This window comes from Amborella trichopoda, chromosome 7 (genome assembly GCF_054954075.1).
Source record: "Amborella trichopoda isolate Santa Cruz 75 chromosome 7, AtrichopodaSantaCruz75HAP2 v2.0, whole genome shotgun sequence".
Classification (NCBI taxonomy): Eukaryota; Viridiplantae; Streptophyta; class Magnoliopsida; order Amborellales; family Amborellaceae; genus Amborella; species Amborella trichopoda.
The window spans coordinates 6,139,964-6,157,500 of record NC_142342.1 but is presented as its reverse complement, the minus strand read 5'-3'; the positions used below and the strand labels follow the sequence as shown (position 1 = coordinate 6,157,500).

General features: G+C 34.5%; 1 protein-coding gene across 6 annotated transcripts; it reads left to right on the top strand.

The window, feature by feature from the left end:
- Positions 1-9,797: 9,797 nt before the first annotated feature.
- On the top strand, positions 9,798-15,974 carry LOC18444239 (uncharacterized). 6 transcript variants are annotated; one of them, XM_088871192.1, is made up of 3 exons: positions 9,798-10,105; positions 13,225-14,969; positions 15,615-15,974. In XM_088871192.1, exons 2-3 carry the CDS (start codon positions 13,278-13,280, stop codon positions 15,783-15,785), a joined length of 1,863 nt encoding a protein of 620 aa, XP_088727318.1. In that variant the 5' UTR covers positions 9,798-10,105; positions 13,225-13,277; the 3' UTR covers positions 15,786-15,974. The 6 variants fall into 6 exon arrangements, with proteins under 6 accessions (XP_088727318.1, XP_088727322.1, XP_088727319.1 ...); XM_088871196.1 differs by having other exon boundaries at positions 9,798-10,193; XM_088871193.1 differs by having other exon boundaries at positions 9,798-10,316.
- The last annotated feature ends 1,563 nt before the right edge of the window (positions 15,975-17,537 follow it).

The window sequence follows — 17,537 nt, the reverse complement described above, 5'->3', positions numbered from 1 at the left end:
GTATTTTTAGTCAATACCGAATGCTTATCTTGTACTCGACGGGGAGAATACTTTACCCTCTTCCATATAAATATGTCAAAGTATTTTTTTTATATATGCAAATTTATAAGGATGAGGTTTGTATAAGGTGTCAATCTTATGTTATTGAAGTAAGACGAGCCACAAGACTATACCAAAAGATGTAGTATTGGTGCCAAAAAGCCTTGTGATGACATGACAAACTATTGTCACCTTTGATTATGAAATTTAAAGCTCTAAAAATGATGCAAATCTAGTAGATCTATAAACAACTAAAAATTTTGAAAAATAATGGTCCAGATAATGTGTCACAAGATATATTATTTTCATGACTTGAAATCTTTATTTTTTTAAATCCATATATGTTGAGAATAAGATGATCAACTTGAGAGTTTTTTAAATTATACCATTTAGCTTCGATACAAGGTGGCTACAATTCCTTGCAACCATTTGATATGAAATTTGATAGCTTTGATATATCACAAAGTTCAAGAAAATTTCTTTTAAAGTTTGAATTTGATCAATAGAATAATTACAGCACCCAATTTCACATCCAATGGTCGAGACTCAAGAATAATATGACCTCCTTGTATCAAAGGTAAATGGTCTCATTCTACACTTTCCCTTTTTAATATTGGAGCAACATTTTCCGATGGCGAGTTTAGATATGACTTGTTTCAATAGTATAAGGTTGACAACTTATACAAACTTTTTCTTGTTCTAATACTCTAACAAATCATCATAAAAGTATTTTCAAATAACGGAAACTAGACCTGGGGTTTAAAATACTTGTATCTAAATATTTGGACATTAGACTGTTTTTGTTCAATCATAAAACGTCATCTTTTTAAAGCATATATGGAGTTTGCATGAGAGTTGGTTTTTATTTTGAAGTTGATTGCTAGATTGATGATGTTACATTAAAAAAAAATTGGTGTCCTAAAAATACTTTTAGATAGTATTTTACCCAATAGAGTGAGTGCACAATATGCTCCCGAGGGACTGGTAGTCTTTTAGCTTTAAGCTAATATTTCACGCAACCTACAAACAATGTGGCACCAGGCCAAAGCCTAACACGGACAGGGGCTGGGTCGTTGTGGTAGGACCCCATAGTTATCCGTTGTGATTTCCAAGATATGCAGCCACAATGCCTTAAGGGTCCGCGCAAAGGGTATATATATATATATATATATATATAATTAAAATATAAAATAAAATCGTGGCCGTCAGATCAGCTTAGATTCAATCTGAACCGCTAGGCTCATATGTTCATATAAGCTAGTGGTTAATCTCAGCATTTTCTATATATGGAAAAAGCTGGAGTTAGCCCACTAGCTCATATGAATATATGAGCCCAACGGTCCAGATTGAATCTAGGCCGATCTAACGATCACGGATGTCAAGTAGTGTTTGAATTTTATTTTTTTTCTACAAATTCAAATCATTTGAAATTTAGGCATGTGTTCATAAAAAATAAGTGAATCTTGGAAAAATATCAAAAAAATATTTTACATGAAATAAATTGACCAAAATACCCCCAAAACGTTTCAAGGGGTATTTTGATCATTTTGTTTTTCACAAATAATTTTTTTTATATTTTTATTATGTGCACTTTGATAAGAATAATACACATCTAAAATTTCAAGTAATTTGGATTTGTAGAATAAATAAATAAAATTCAAGCATTACCAAACATCTGTGATCGTCAGATCGGCTCAAATTCAATATAGGCCATTAGGCTTATATGTTCATATGAGCTAGTCGGCTAACCCCTATATATATATATATATATATATATATATATATATATATATATATATATATATATATATATATATATATATATATATATATATATATATATTATGGAAAAAGCTAAGGTTAACCCACTAGCTCATATGAACATATGAGCCGACGTCTCAGATTAAAATTGGGCCCATCTAACGATCACTGATGCCCAGTAGTATTTGAATTTTAGTTTTTTTTTCTACAAATCCAAATTACTTGAAATTTTAGAAGTGTGTTCATCAAAGATAGGTAAATCTTTAAAAAATATAAAAAAAATATTTTACATGAAATAAATTGGCCGAAATACCCCTGAAACGTTTTGGAGGGTATTTTAATCATTTTATTTTTTACGAATAATTTTTTTAATGTTTTTATTAGCTGTACCTTAATGAGAAGAACTCACATCTAAAATTTCAAGCAATTTGAATTTATAAAAAAGTAAAATAAAATTTAAGCACTACTAAACATCCGTAATCGTCAGATCGGCTTAAATTCAATCTAGATCGTTGGGCTCATAAGTTCATATGAGCTAGTGAACTAACTCAAGCTTTTTCCTATAATGGGCTCATGTTAACAGTAATTTCATTGAGAAAATGAGGGTAAAGTGTATATATATGTTAAGTATGCATCAACATACTAACCCTCATTTATATGCCATTAAGTCTACATCCCGTACTACTACCACTACCACTACCACCATGTGCGGTAATTATACCAAATCCATCACCATACATCACTATTTACTTGGCTTATCAAGGGGGGTGTAAAGGGTTTGTTCAACTCATTCTAAAAGTCCTTATTGTTCATGCCAATTAAAAATACAGTTATTCCATAGCTTTCAAAACCTTACAACTCATTATATGTTCACCCACCTCTCTCAAATGATGCGGATATTACACAAGCCCATGTGTGGGATAGTTATCCAATTTTAATTCAAATTATTACATTTGATTGTTAATGTCAATTCACATACATGTCCAAGTGTACACTCAACTACCCTTTGCACGTGGCTCATTCCAATGTCCACTCAAGGTTAGGTTGCGCGGAATTCAACCAATCAATCCTTAGCTTGTTGATCTCAATAATCCACTGAGTCCCACCAACTTAGCCTCCAATGCCTTGCACCAGGGTTCCCTGGTCGTTGCCGAAATGAGTGTGAGGGTCCATGCACCATGCTACACTTGTCTCTCCTCGAGCTCAAGGTCAATCAAGTCTAAAGTGACCCTCTTATTTGGGTTCGTCGGTCTAAAGAACAACCATGTCAGGAGGGATAGCTAAGTAGGACAAGCTAGGGTTGGCATAGGGTCGGGTTTGGCTAGACTCGGACCAGGTGCTGACTAATATTCAAGTCCAAAATTTAGACCCATGTCCAGACCCGTCAGGTCCTGTCGGATGCATTGCCACCATATAACTATCATTTTTCGTAAGGGGAGGGGGGAAAGTATAGAATGAGACCATTTTACCTTTGATACAATGTGATCACATTAATCTTGACCATTGGATGTAAAATTGGGTGGCTGCAATTATTCCATTGACCAAGCTCAAACTTCAAAAGAAAATTTCTCGAAGTTTATGACACCTAAGCTATCAAATTTCACATCAAATGGTTGTAAGGAATTGTGAGCACTTTGTATCAAAGATAAGTGGTCTCATTGTATTAAATCTTTTTTTTTTACCTTTTTTTTTACCATCATATACCCTATGACTATGAGCATTTGTTTTTTTTTTTTTTACCAATAATATTGTAAATGTTGTCAATATTGTGACGATAGGAACACCTAAAAACACATAATTACCATCATATACGTTATGACTACAAATACAGGTCAGGTTCGACTGGACCTAGACCTAGACATAAATAGTATTTAGATCCAACATTTAGACTCGTACTTGGATCCGAACCTGAATAATATTCGGATCCAAATTTTTGACCCATACTTGAACCTCAAGTGGGGTATACCCATTGGGCCCTAGGTCCGGTGGGGTCCATTACCACCCCTGGGACAAGCCTACAAAATACTTGTGGGTCTTTTGCAAAATGTTTCATCACTAAGGCATTTCACCTGCCCCTTTTAGCCAACAAGTGTAATGCGAACGAAATGGATCTAACAAGCATCCCCCAACTTAATGCTGATGTCATCATCGAACGGTTGTCCTGCAATGCAGTCCCATGAAGCATTGCATGTCCTAAGATTGGTACACCACTCTCTTACATTTGGACATTGAAGATTGATGAATTTGGGTTCAAACTATGTACAGTAAAAGAATATATTAAAAAGCTTATAAATGACAAAGTTGGAAATAGTTTCTAAAATAAATCAAAATTAAAATATCGAAATTCATTATCAAACTTAACAACTTTCACTGTATATTCATTATCAATTACTTTAAAATTGCTCTCGATCTGACCTTTTCTTTTAGGTAAATGAAATGTTTCTTTCAAATTCGAAGTGTTGAACATTCTCTCCTAGACATAGTTTTGGTGAGTCAGCCCACTCACATATTTATGTGCGGTCTCTTGTCTATCTAACGTCCATGTCCAAGATGGATGTCAAAAAATATTACATCAACTAAAAGTTAAAATGGATGGTGAAAACTAAAAAAATAATAATATTTATATTTTTTGAAAAAGAAACCTTCTATTTTAAAAAAATTCCAAATTTAGATATATTGAACTCTAAAATTTTAGATTCAAAATATATCTTTGAAATATATTTTATAGAGAGAAAAATAAAATAAATTTGCACAAGATAATTGTCACTAAGTGGACATGCACATTTGGCATGGGCATAAACCTTATACACATGAATTGGTGGGCATGTGGGTCCCACCAGCCATGTGTTACAATGTATGGTCCACGTGTGCCTACTAAGAATGTTGAGCACATTGGTGTGCAAGGCATCTTTCATTTACAAAAGAAAAACTGGACAAACAACATATTTGGAAGCATGTGAGCTTTGTCCATCATGCCATAAATCACGCTTATTTTCAAAACCATGAGCCCTCAACTTCTCATATGACGCCAATAGCAGGACACGATAGTCATTTTCATAAATTTTCCATAGTTGGGTGAGTCTTTGGAAAAAAAAAAAAAAAAACTCCAAATAGTAAAGATTAATCGAACTTAAGAAGGTAAATGTTGGTTTGCCCTTTGTCGTTTAAATGCTCAATTATGTGAATTGGCCACAAAATTTCTTGTTGTCACCCTCCACATTCCTTAAATTACCCATGATATCCAAAAATCCAAAGTATGTGAAATTGTGAATTAACCAAAATGACCATGGGTTGGTTTTAAGACTAGTATGGGGTATTGGATCGGCCCTCCACTGGCTTAGTGATTTTCAATCTAAATAGGGGTGGCAATGGACCTAGACCCGACTCAGGGTCCAACGTTTGGACCTGACCTAGATCCAAGGATTAGACCCAACGAGCCAGGTCCGGGTGGCCAAATATTGAACTCGAACATTGTTCGGGTCCGGGTCCATGTGGACCCGACCTGGACCCTATTCGAATAGTGTTATTATATAACATAATATTTAGGAAAATCATTGCTAAGATACCTTAATTTTAACAAAATTGGAAAAAAAACCTCAAACTTTTCAAAACCTCACCCACACACTTTTTCTCAATTTTCACGATTGTTTGGACGAAAATGCTATTTACGGTAGTCTTTCTACCGTAAAGGCATTGATATAATTACGGTGCTAATACCTTAAAAATATATTACGGTACTCTTACGTTACTCGAAGTACCATTATAATGTAATACTTTAATGGGTATCATTTTATACGGTATTTAAAATACCGTAATAACTTCAATTAGCATTACGGTACTTTAAATACCGTAAAAACTAACCCATGTTATACCGTACTTCAAATGCTATAAAACATTTACTCTTTACTATATTTATCTCTTTCATCTCAATTTTTTTATATTAATCTCTTATTTATCTCTCTCATTCTATTTAATATTTATCTCTTCTTTCTCTCTAATTTTTTTTTCTCTTCTTTCTCTCTCTAATTCTTTTCTCTGCCTCGGATATTTGGCTGTGTCCAAATTGGCTCGTAGAGTAAGATTGTAGAGAGAGAAAGAAGAGAAAAAAAAATGAGAAAGAAAAGAGAGATAAATATGAAAAAGTATTAAAGAGGAAGAATTAACCAAAATTAGAGATGAAATAGATAAGTATAAAGAGAATGAGAAAAGGGTTTATGGTATTTTAAATGGCGTAAACCCTTTTTATATTTATCTATTTCATCTCTAATTTCTTTTATGTTGATCTATTCTTTCTATCACTAAGTTATACGGCATTTAAAATGCCGTCAACCCTTTTCAAATGCCGTAAACCCTCATAGAGATAGAAAAAATAGATCAATATAAAAAAAAAATAGAGATGAAATAGATAAATAGAAAAAACATTGACGCCATTTAAAATGCCGTAAACCTTTTTCTCATTTTGTTTATATTTATCTATTTTATCTCTAATTTTTATCAATTCTTTTTCTTTCATATTTAACTCCCTCATTCTTTTTTATCTCTTATTTCTTTCTCTACAACCTTACTCTACAAGCCAATTTGGATACGGCCAAATATCCCAATTAGGGAGAGAAAAGATTTAGAGAGAGAAAAAAAAGATAAAAAAATAGAGAGAAATAATAGATAAATATTAAAAAAAATGAGAAAGAGAATTAAGAGATCAACATAAAAAAAATAGAGATGAAAGAGATAAATATAATAAGGAGAAAAGGTTGCCGTATAACATGGGTTAGTTTTTATGGAGGTAAAATGGGTTTTAGTTTTTCGATACTTAAAGTACCATAATTGGCTTCCATACTTTTACGGTACTTAAAGTACCGTAATGTTAATTGAAGTTATTGGTATTACAGAACTATAAATACCGTAATACATTTTCAAGGTATTATGGTACTCGAAGTATTGTAATTCTATCAATGTGTTTACAGTAGAAAGACTATTGTAAAGGGTATTGTCGTAAAAAAAAAGTGCAAATATTGGAACAATGGGTGTGGGCGAGGTTTTGGGAAGTTTGGGGTTTTTTCTAATTTTGTTAAAATTAAGGTATATTAATGATAATTTTTTTAATATTTAATATATATTTTAATTTGAAAAAATTACAAAACCCCCCTCAACGGAGACTTTCTAGACAACCTTTCCCAACCAATTTTTTTTCTCAATTTTTACCCAAAATTTAACTTTCCTAGCAAATACCCCTAACTAAAAAAGTCTTATTTTTTTGACGAAAATGCCCATACCCCATACAGCCAGACATCTACGTGGACTAGCTCACTACCAAAAAAGGTTCGCAACCCAAAGTGACGGCCGCCCCTATTTTGTGTCGGATTGCATGCTTTCTAGAAGCCCAAAGTGTCAGATCGCCGCTATTTTGTGCTAGACCGCATGCTTTCCAGAAGCCCAAAGTGCCGGATCACCCTTATTTTGTGTCGGACCACATGCTTTACAGAAGCCAAAGGGAAGGTATTTTAGTCTGTACTTTACTTTACTTTTTTTTATTGAGGGGCATTTGCTGGGAAAGTTAAATTTGGGATAAAGGTTGTTAAAAAAAACTTAGTTGGGGAAGGTTGTCTAGAAAGCCTATTTTTGGGGGGTTTTGTTATTTTTTATATTATTTTAATAATATTTAAACAAATATAATTATATATTTTTAGTCATAATATTTGAATAATACATATGTATATTTACAATACTATTTAAATATATATAGTTTTTATTTTTGGATGGATCTAATCGGGTCCGGTCAAGTCCGGGTTTGGGTCCAGGTCCGATAACTTCATGTCCGATCGTGTTCGGGTGAAGGTGCCATAATCTTTTTTTGGGTCCAGGTCTAGGTCTGGCCAAGCCCCAACTCTGTCCGACCCGTTGCCACCCCTAAATTTAAAACTTGGGGCCACAAAAATATATAAGAAAATAAAAATCTACACAAATTTGGAATCACCAAGTTTTCTAAACCGAATGGCAAATTTCAATTACCTGGGTCATTGAGAGTTTACCAAATTTGGTCTAGATCCGCTATTTTTGATGTATCTGCGATTTAAAAACTATAGCTTAAAAGTAATACCCCTAAAAAAGGGTTAGTTGCTTGGACTTTGGACCGTACCTTTTGGTAAAAATGAAGTACGAGACTTCATTATGGAGTAATGCCAATGCCCTGCCCACTCTCGAAGGAAGACCCCTAAAAGATAGATTATTATTTTCAAAATGTATTTATAGAATTATTATTTTAAAATGTATTTATAGAGACTCTTGAAATGCCTTTTATCTTTTAAAATTGACTATCATGATTCTCAATATATGTTATAATATATTTATATGTGCTCTATCTCTCTCTCTCTCTAATTTCATAGTACTTCCAATATTCATGGGATTGATAGAATGTTTATTGCACTGAAATCAGGACATTTGCAACACTTTCGATTCTTCAAAATATAATTTATGCATAAACTTCCCTTTCTCTTGTTTCGGAAATCAAGGCAAATTTGTCACAACTATCGAATCTACCAATATAATTAAAATTTAATAATCAAACAAATATGAGAGGAGGGAAAGAGAGAGATTTATGGGCTCCACCTGTTCAAAGAAAAATATAGAATAAAAAAAGGGGAAGAGAGATAGAGTCATGCGATCCAATCGAAAAAGAAAATATTCAATAAAAAATGTCAGTTTACACCAAGAAAAGCTCATTTCTCCTCCAATCCAACTTGTTTTTTTTAATGAATTTGGGATCTTAAATATTTCTTAAGGACAAGGTTTATATGAGTCGGCCAACTCACTTATTTAAATGAGTCCTCTCTCCCTAATCTATTTTGGAGATGGATTTTGGATTTAGAATTTAAAAGAACGAAAATCTCAGCCAGCCAGCAGAACCTTCAAAATATAAATTTAAAAAATAAAAAATAAGAATATTTTTACATAATTGTAACACCATCTATTGCAAATTTTTGTTGGGCTACTATTTTGTCTAATATTTAAAAAGCACCAAGTCAACACATCACTCCGCTCCGATTCTGTGTATATATAGGAAAACGGTTGAATCTAGAAAGGAACCGGTCGTTTTGCACAGTAAAACGACGATTCTCTACAATAAAATAGAGATCCAAACCGTTGATTCACTGATTCAGACTTGTTTTTGGAGTGTCTACAATCTAAGTCACCGATCTATTTTTAAAAAAGATTGTTTACAAAGAGACCATTTATCTTTTATATATGAATATCACGACCATGCTTGTCCTTTAAATTTTAAAATTGATTGTTGTAATAGTATCATCTAATAAACATAAAGTACCAAAAGAAAATATTTCTTGAATTTTGTGGCTTACCCCAAACCATCCAATCACATATTTTATTTTGCGGCATCCATCTCTAAAATGGATGATATGTGTATCAAGGGACGCTATTATAGAAGTGTATACCCTAACACACAAACTACTTTTCTTTTCTTAAGTCACTCCAAATGCATTTTTGCTCAAGAGCTTTATTTTCAAGCCCAAAAGTTTCAAAATACCTAATTTTAGAGTTCAAATTTTAATTTTTTTATATTGATAGGTGTGGCCCTCACACACCAAACCCTAGCCTACAACAACAGTATGAGGCTATAGAGTCTACAAGGATTTTAAAGGATATTAATGGAGATAAGGGGCACACAGGGTAATGTCGGATTTGATAAGGACAGGTCAGTTCTTACCGTCCAGTCAAACTTTTCAAAATTTTAAATTTGAAAAATTTATGCCGTATAAACATACGGCTATAAACGGTATATATATACGGTTGGGGTCTGGTTTTTTCTTGTTTGTAAAGCTTTGGCGGGGAAAAAGTCACAGTTTCTGGTACAGTGAAGGGTAAGCATGGAAAGGATGCTTCTTTTCTGGGCATTCGAAATTTTTAGTGAGAGAAAAAGAAAGGAGGAGAGAGAAAGAGGGAGAGAGCTAGTGCGAGAGAGATGGGGGGAATCATGGGGGTCCATTTCCACTAATTCCGGTTTGAAACCGTGTTTTTCTTAGAGAGAGAAAATGGCAGTTCCCGGAGTGGATTAGAAACCTACACCACATGGCTGACCTCAAAAGCTTTGGCCCCTTTGAATTTTGTGAGCTCCATTTCTCCACCAAAACCCACTTTCCAATTTAGCTGAATTTTGGGTGGTTGATGCCTGAAGCTTGCGATTTTCGTCCTGTAGTGTGATTTCACAAGTTGGTTTTTGGCGTATGGAGCACGGGTGTAGAAGCTTTTGGAGTCTCCATGGGGTTGTGGGCTGAATAATCTTCTTCTCTAGGTTGGTTTTTCTTTTTGAATATGACTCTCTCTCTTCTTCTCTAGGTTGGTTTTTCTTTTTGAATATGACTCTCTCTCTTCTTCTCTAGGTTGGTTTTTCTTTTTCTCTCTCTCTCTCTCTCTCTCTCTCTCTCTCTCTCTCTCTCTCTCTCTCTCTCGCTCTCTCTTGAAGTTTCTATGGGGTTCGGGGCCTGAATAATCTTCTTCTCTAGGTTGGTTTTTCTTTTTTACTTTGATTCTGTCTCTATCTTTCACACACACAGATTTATTCTGTAGGTAGGTTTTCCTTTTAGGGCTATCTTTCTCTCTCTAACTCTGTCTCTATCTTTGGATGGGATTCTTATGAAAATGGGCTTTGTTGGAGTGAATATATTGAAAGGCTTTGTGTTTGTTCATTTAGTTGATAGAGGATATTGGAACAATTTGGTTTCCCTATTAATTTGTATGATGTTCAATTGCAAAGGTGAAGTTACTCTTGAGCTTTTCTTCTGGGTATTTGAGTAGAATTAACAATGAGTTTTGTGGTCGTTTCTTGTAAGAATTTCTGTGATTTTGGAAAAGTAAGATTTTTTTTTTTTTCCCAACTGATTGGTGCTTTATAGTCACTGCGTCTTATTATTTATAATTGGGAGGAAGCTGGTTATTTATCCATTAATCATCCCTAAAAGCTTAAGTACAAAGCATGTTGAATCAATTATTACTTTACAATTCTTTCAGTTACCAAAAATTCCCTTTGTGGATCTCTTTATATCGTTTCATGAAGAACAGTTGTATAATTCCTTCTATGGGTATTCAGTGTTCTGCAATTAATCTTCAGTTTTTGGTGGTGCATTTATGTCGTTTAGATAGAGTTAGGACTCTGTGTTCTAAGACAGTGATGCATCTACCGGCCTAGGTTTAGATTTGCGCCTTGCTGTGGCAACTTTGATCATCTGAACAGGAAATGGTATACTACGAACATTTTTACATTTTAATGGCTTTTGCGTTAGCAAGTGAAAATTTTCTTTTATGGGAGACTCTTTGTTATGCACTACAACTTTTTGAGGAATTAGGCAGATGTACTTGTGCAGTTTGAAGTTAGAAGCCTGTCTCTATGTTTTTTAGCTTTCATCTTCACTTTGGTTTCTGAAAATCACATAATATCATAAATTCTTTTAACAGGTCACCCCACAAGTCTTAATTTAGGTGGTGTCAGTTTTCTTGAGATACACTATCTCTCTATTTGGATTATGCTTGATATGCTAAGCGCTAACACATTAGATTTAAATCATGGCTGCTAAGATGGCTAGGATTGCTTTGTAGTAAAACAGAAAAATGATGGTTTTTAAGTTTGGCTATATGATACTCACTTAAAGGGCAATTGTGTGCAACCTGTTGCCACAATTCCTCTATAACCGCCAACTCTATTATTTATCCTGTTGATGTGCTAGGTAGTCTTTTGAATAATGCATCATTGAGCAGCAAAGAAATATATGCTTTAATAAGCTCTTCATTTATTTTCTTAACAAATTCAATTCTTATTTCGTGGACTTCATGATGACAATGAATTGGAAACTATTAGTATGCTATCAGAAATGAGTAGCATAGAAGTTGACCGAGCCATGTAGTTTGCCATTATAAGCCAAACTGTGATGCTTGATTAATGCTCTGCCGTGCTTGACGTTACTATATTTTGTTTGTCTAAATATCACGGCTTTGTTGTGCTCTATCAGTTTCTTCATACTGATTGAATATGAAAGGCTTGCATTTATTTATTTTGGCTTGTTGAACCTTTAGAGGTACAGGTTACATTTGCAATTATTAACCAAGACATTTACATTGATTTCTCGAGCTTGAGCATATGATGAAGTTGATGGGTGAATGCTGGAAGTGGAGATGAGAAACAAGTGTCAACACAATAACTTCTGCCCATTTAGCCAGGGGATTTTTGGACAATTTTTTTAAGTTCAAAACATGCGTTCTTCTTCTTCCAGAGAGATTGTCCCAAGTACTTGTGAAGCCTTATGCCTTAGTCCTCTTAATGTAGCATAGTTTATGCCGATGTAGGATGAAGATAAAAAATTCCCCGCAGACCAGCAGTTACTTGTTTTCTAACTTTAACGATACATCTGATTCTCGAATCGCCTTTGACTATGAAGCTTTTCTGGCATCCTGTTTATGGGCTGGTTCATGAGGTTGCATGCCATGTGGACAGCCTTAACCCAAAGGTGACCATGGTAATCGCAAATCCATTAACAAGCACCTCTTAAAATTTTTCCTTGAAAATACAAAATATTTAAAATATAATATGTTTTGGTAAGCAGTATATTATATAGCTTCAACATATTTAGAAACTTAAATTAATCCCATTTTATTTCCTATGTCCCAGGTTTCTTTCCCAATATTGGAACCAGGAGTGCTTCATTGAATTATATATGTAGGATAGTTATTGAAAAGGCACTAGAATACTGTATAACATTTAACATAGTGACCATGTTAAACTAGCTCATGGAAAACAACCAACTGGACACAAGATAATTAGAAAGTATAGTATATAGACTATAAAGTTAATTGAGAGACTTACAGCGAAAAATAGCTAAATAACAAATTGCTGGTGCTTCTTGATAGGGAAGATGATTTTGAAGAAGAGTTACTGATCTGTCTCTTGTCTCTATTATCCATGAAGTTTGTTACCATTTCATTGCTGTGATATAGATTTTCTTGGTGTTAATTTACGTCTTTGGCCATTTTTATATCAGGCTGGTAATAGAGTTCACATGGGTTTATGAAATTATTTTGCTTTTACTAGCCTGATGTTGTTTTCCATACCATTTTAAATCGGTAATGACATAGTAATATGTGTTGTCAACTAGTTTCCATGAATCTGAAGTCCTTACTAGGTTTCAATTATTGAGGTGTAGAGAAAATTCTGAAAACTTAATTGGTCAATCCATCAGGCTGTTTTGTTCTGTAGATTAACCAATGGATCAAACTCTTCTTTACTATCTTCATAGAATTTTGTGATTCTGCTCATATAACAAAAGGATTTGCATTCAATTATTAAGGGGCATTGTATTATGTTCCTTCTTGGTTTTTGCACACAGCGGATACTGACTGAATCATGTACCCATTCTTGTACAGGGTATGATGCAATTTTACAGGGCAGAACTCTATGTCCCTTTCTTGGACAGACAATGAAGAAAAAGGTGAATTCTAAGGATAAGGAAGACTTTCATGACGAGAATTATTTTCTGGTTCCTGATAGGAATCATGACATAATATTAGCCAAAGAAAAACAATTTTTATTAGACCTCAACAAGGTATCAGAAAGGGTGAGCCATGAGCTGTTAGTGAAGAATAGAGGAGGAAACAGTTGCTCTTTTATGACAGTAGACAGGACTGGTGATTGTTGCAATGAAGAATTATCCTGTCGCAATAGTTTCTGTGACAAATTTACAAAATCCAACACTATTGATCTCTCAAATCTAGGAGACCACTATCCACTAGCTCTTGAGTTCATCAAGAAGTCATCCCATCTAAGGATAATATGCAGTGCTTCCATCGCATTCAACAAATCACTGAAACAGAGAACCTCCAAATTGGAGGTTCAGTTCAAGGGCTTGGTAACTTCTCAAAACAATGGAATATCGAGCCCAATCACTGGGTGTAAGCCTATAGAGTATTCAGAAATTGCCCATTTGCAAGAGCGGATTATGAGTACTGGAGATGAAAATGGAAAAACAGAAAGTGTTTTGAGAAGCCCTATTTATAGTAACTCGCCAAATCAGTATAGTAATTCTAGCTCTAGAACTCCCAGTGCAATGGATGATAGAAAAATCAGCTCCTGGGAATCAGATAGTTCTTTAGTCATCGTCAATGATACTTCATCTCATAAGCCAGTTACTCTTTCTAAAGGACTGATCCATTGCTCATGGAAAGATGGGCTTCCACACTTTGTATTCTCTTTAGATGACTCCCACGAGGTTCTTGTAGCCAAACCACAGAGGGTCGAGTTTTCAGGTGAAAAAGCTCTGGACTTTATCTATTTTTTTCATTTGAGAAGCAATGGAGAAAAGTCCCAACAGAAAGCTCAGAAGAATTCATCAAATCTCATTGGAAAGATGACCGTATCTTCCAGATCAAACCCAGTTGAATCTGAGTTTTTCGATTCGAACTTTGTTTTGTATGGTGCAAAGGAAGACCAAGTTAGGTGCAACATGAGCAAGATGGCATCTTCAAGCCCCTACCGTAGTTGGAATAAAGGTGCACAGAAGAAGGCAGGCAACATTTTTGGAACCTATAGTAGATTTCAGCATAGTCCTCTTCCTAAATTTCGAGAAACCAATGTGAAGTTGAAGGAATTGAACTGGGAAAATCCTTTGGATGCATCCAACAAACAGGATTGCTTAGTTATAGACAACCCTCTTGGAGAAAATATGCTGCCCAATCTTGAGCTAGCTTCTATACTCGTCAAATGTCATAACAGCAAGAAAACTGGTCAAGAGGCTACAATTGGGGGGTGGGGATTAAAATTTCTAGAAAAAACTTCAGTTGATGGGGCTTGTAATAGTCCCTCACAGTCCAAAACAAACAATTTGGAAGTTGTTTCTTTTAAGAATTGCAATGAAAGTGTGTCAAGAAATGAAGGAAAAATGATTGCAGGCATGACTGTTTTAGTCCCTGCAGGCTTTCATGGTGGTCCAAGAACCAGAAATGGAGGCCCTTCGAGTCTTTATGAGAGATGGGAGTCCGGTCACTGTGACTGTGGAGGATGGGATATGGGATGTCCTCTGACTGTGATGAACCTGAGAGAGAGAAATGATGCAAAAGTTGTGATAGAAGTTGATACAAAGGAAGATTGCCAATCATTTGAACTGTATATTAAGGTCAGTTATGGAAGGTTTTCTGGTTCCATTTTAATTCCAGAGCCTGCCAACAAAAGTCGATGTTTTCTTTTACAAACTTTATAGAGCACCATGTTGCATTTGACTGCACATAGTGAGAGTATACTGCAATCCAATGTATTATGGAAGAAACCATTGGCCAATGGGCCATAATCTTATAATGCAATGAGAGAGAGAGAGAGAGGGTACCCTTCTGGAACATGTGTTAGTCTGACAGGTCCCCTCTCTCTCTGTAACTCTGTTATTTCAATGACAGTGATAATCCAATGGAATACGTTTTCTCCATAAAATGCACCTATTAGTAGGCATAGTCCGTTGATGCGGTTTGCACATTCTACTAGTGACTTTAGAAATAAATGAAAATAAGCTTGTTAAACTCATGACTTGATGTAGTTTCTTTTACCTGATGTGGAAGCACAACTCTCACTTATTGAGCAAAACATAATCCCTTCTGTGTGTATGTTCTTATCCATAATTTCATGATATGGGTACTGTCAGATGAAAGAAAAGGGATATGGGGACATTTTCACCTGTGGAACCAAATGAGCTTTTAGACCTGCCACTTTCTAATGCCATTATTCTTCCAGTTCTGATCAGATTCTCATGCACATAGACTCAATTTTGCAGGGTTCAAAGAAAGGTGTCCCAGCTGTGAAGTTGGTGAATATACATGAAGGCCTGTATTTTATTTATTTCCAATCAAATCTATCAGCTCTTCAGTCATTCTCAATTGGGATGGCCATGATCCATGCACAGAGTCCAGGCCTTCCAGTAAATCATGTACAGCAGATGAAATAGTGAGTTCAGTGACTCATCATGAAGTATCCAAGTTTTGTAGTGTCCCTTTTCTCTTATGAAACTCACATAGCATTGTATTACTTATTCTATGTATTGAAAAATGTATCATTCCTCATTGGTAATGTATGTATTTAACTGAAAAGCCTATCTATTTTTTGAATAAATGTATCCTAATTTTGAGGTTCTAAATATCGGAAGGGCATTTCATATCTTAGATGTGACTTTGTGCTTGTTTTTCACTTAGATTTAAAAGAATAGTATTATGCTTGAACTGCTTGAGTTAATGAAAATAGGAGGCATTAAAAAGAGAATCTAAATTAGATATAGTTGATTGAAGTTTCAAGTTACTGAAAATGAATTCGTTATGGGGCCAACTAGGCCATTATCAAACTAAGCAAGAAATTCAAGTGGGGGATAATTTCATGGGTCATTAAAAAAAAGTTGGTTTCACAAATTCATTGTAAAAATTTAGGAAATAAATGGTCAAATAGTAATATACTTGAAAAACCGAAAGGTTTTTCATAAATTTTTAAGGGAAATTTATCCAAACATCCATGAGAGATGAATTCTTTAACATTTTGCCTAATAGATTTGAACCATTTGGACAACCATGAAATTTTACTAGATTTTTAGATTGAAATAAAAAATTCTACACTATCAAGGCAAAAGAGTTTTCGAAAAAAAGACAAGTCAGACTTGAATATGAAAATACGGCTCTCTCACCCCGTACAAACCTAGTAACCTACACCGTGAAACCTCAGAAACCCAAATCTACTTTCTCTCTCTATTAATCTACTCTCTCTCTCTATTTATCTACTTTAGAACTCCAAATCTACTCTTTATCTCATAAACCCCAAATCTACTCTCTCTCTTACTCTACCTGATAAATCCCAAATCTACTCTCTCTCTCTAAACTATTTCAACCTGAAATCTTCAAAGAAAAATCAACCGTCACAAATAATTTCTGAAGGTGACAACCACTCAAGTTTTTGTTTGTTCGCAGGCTGAAGTAAAGCATGTTGTTTATCTCGAGAATGACCAAGCTCCTCCCCTCTCTCTCTTTTTTCTAAAATCAGGGACAGACTTTCATCATACCTCCAAATAATGGTAAAAGAGGAAGCTCAAATAAGGCAGAGAAGATGAGTGAAGAAGAAGAAGAAAAATAACATGAGCTTGGATCTCTTGTTAAAGGGGCGAAGAGAAGAGAAAAGCGAGGAGATCTTTAATTCACCATTAGGGTTTGCTAGCATGGGTCTCTTGTTAAAGGGGAGAAGAGAAGAGGGAAGCAATGAGACCTTTAATTCACCATTAGGGATTGTTCCATTGTTCTGCTCATGGATTTGTGGTTGCATCAAGGTTTGAGGATGAAAGAGCAGCAAGGTGATGTATAGAGGTGTGAGAGAGAGAGCGTTAATTGTGTAGTTATCCCCTTCTTGTTGAAGGAGAGAATTGCATAGAGAAAAATAGACTTTAATCGCCCAACGGCTTTATAAAAAAAGAAAAATGCTTGATTTATTTTGTAATTGGTATTTAAAAAACCGTATTTTTATTAGATAATAATTTCTTTTTATTTGACATCCAAAATGACCTAAGTTTATGCAACTCTTTGACTACTTAAGAAACATGAGAGAAACTTAAGAATGTTTGGTTTGAATCCAGATTGGATGAGATTTGAATTATTTAACAAAAATACGCTGAAAGTAATACGTGATTCACTTAAAAAATTTCAATACCTGGGAAATCATCAAAATT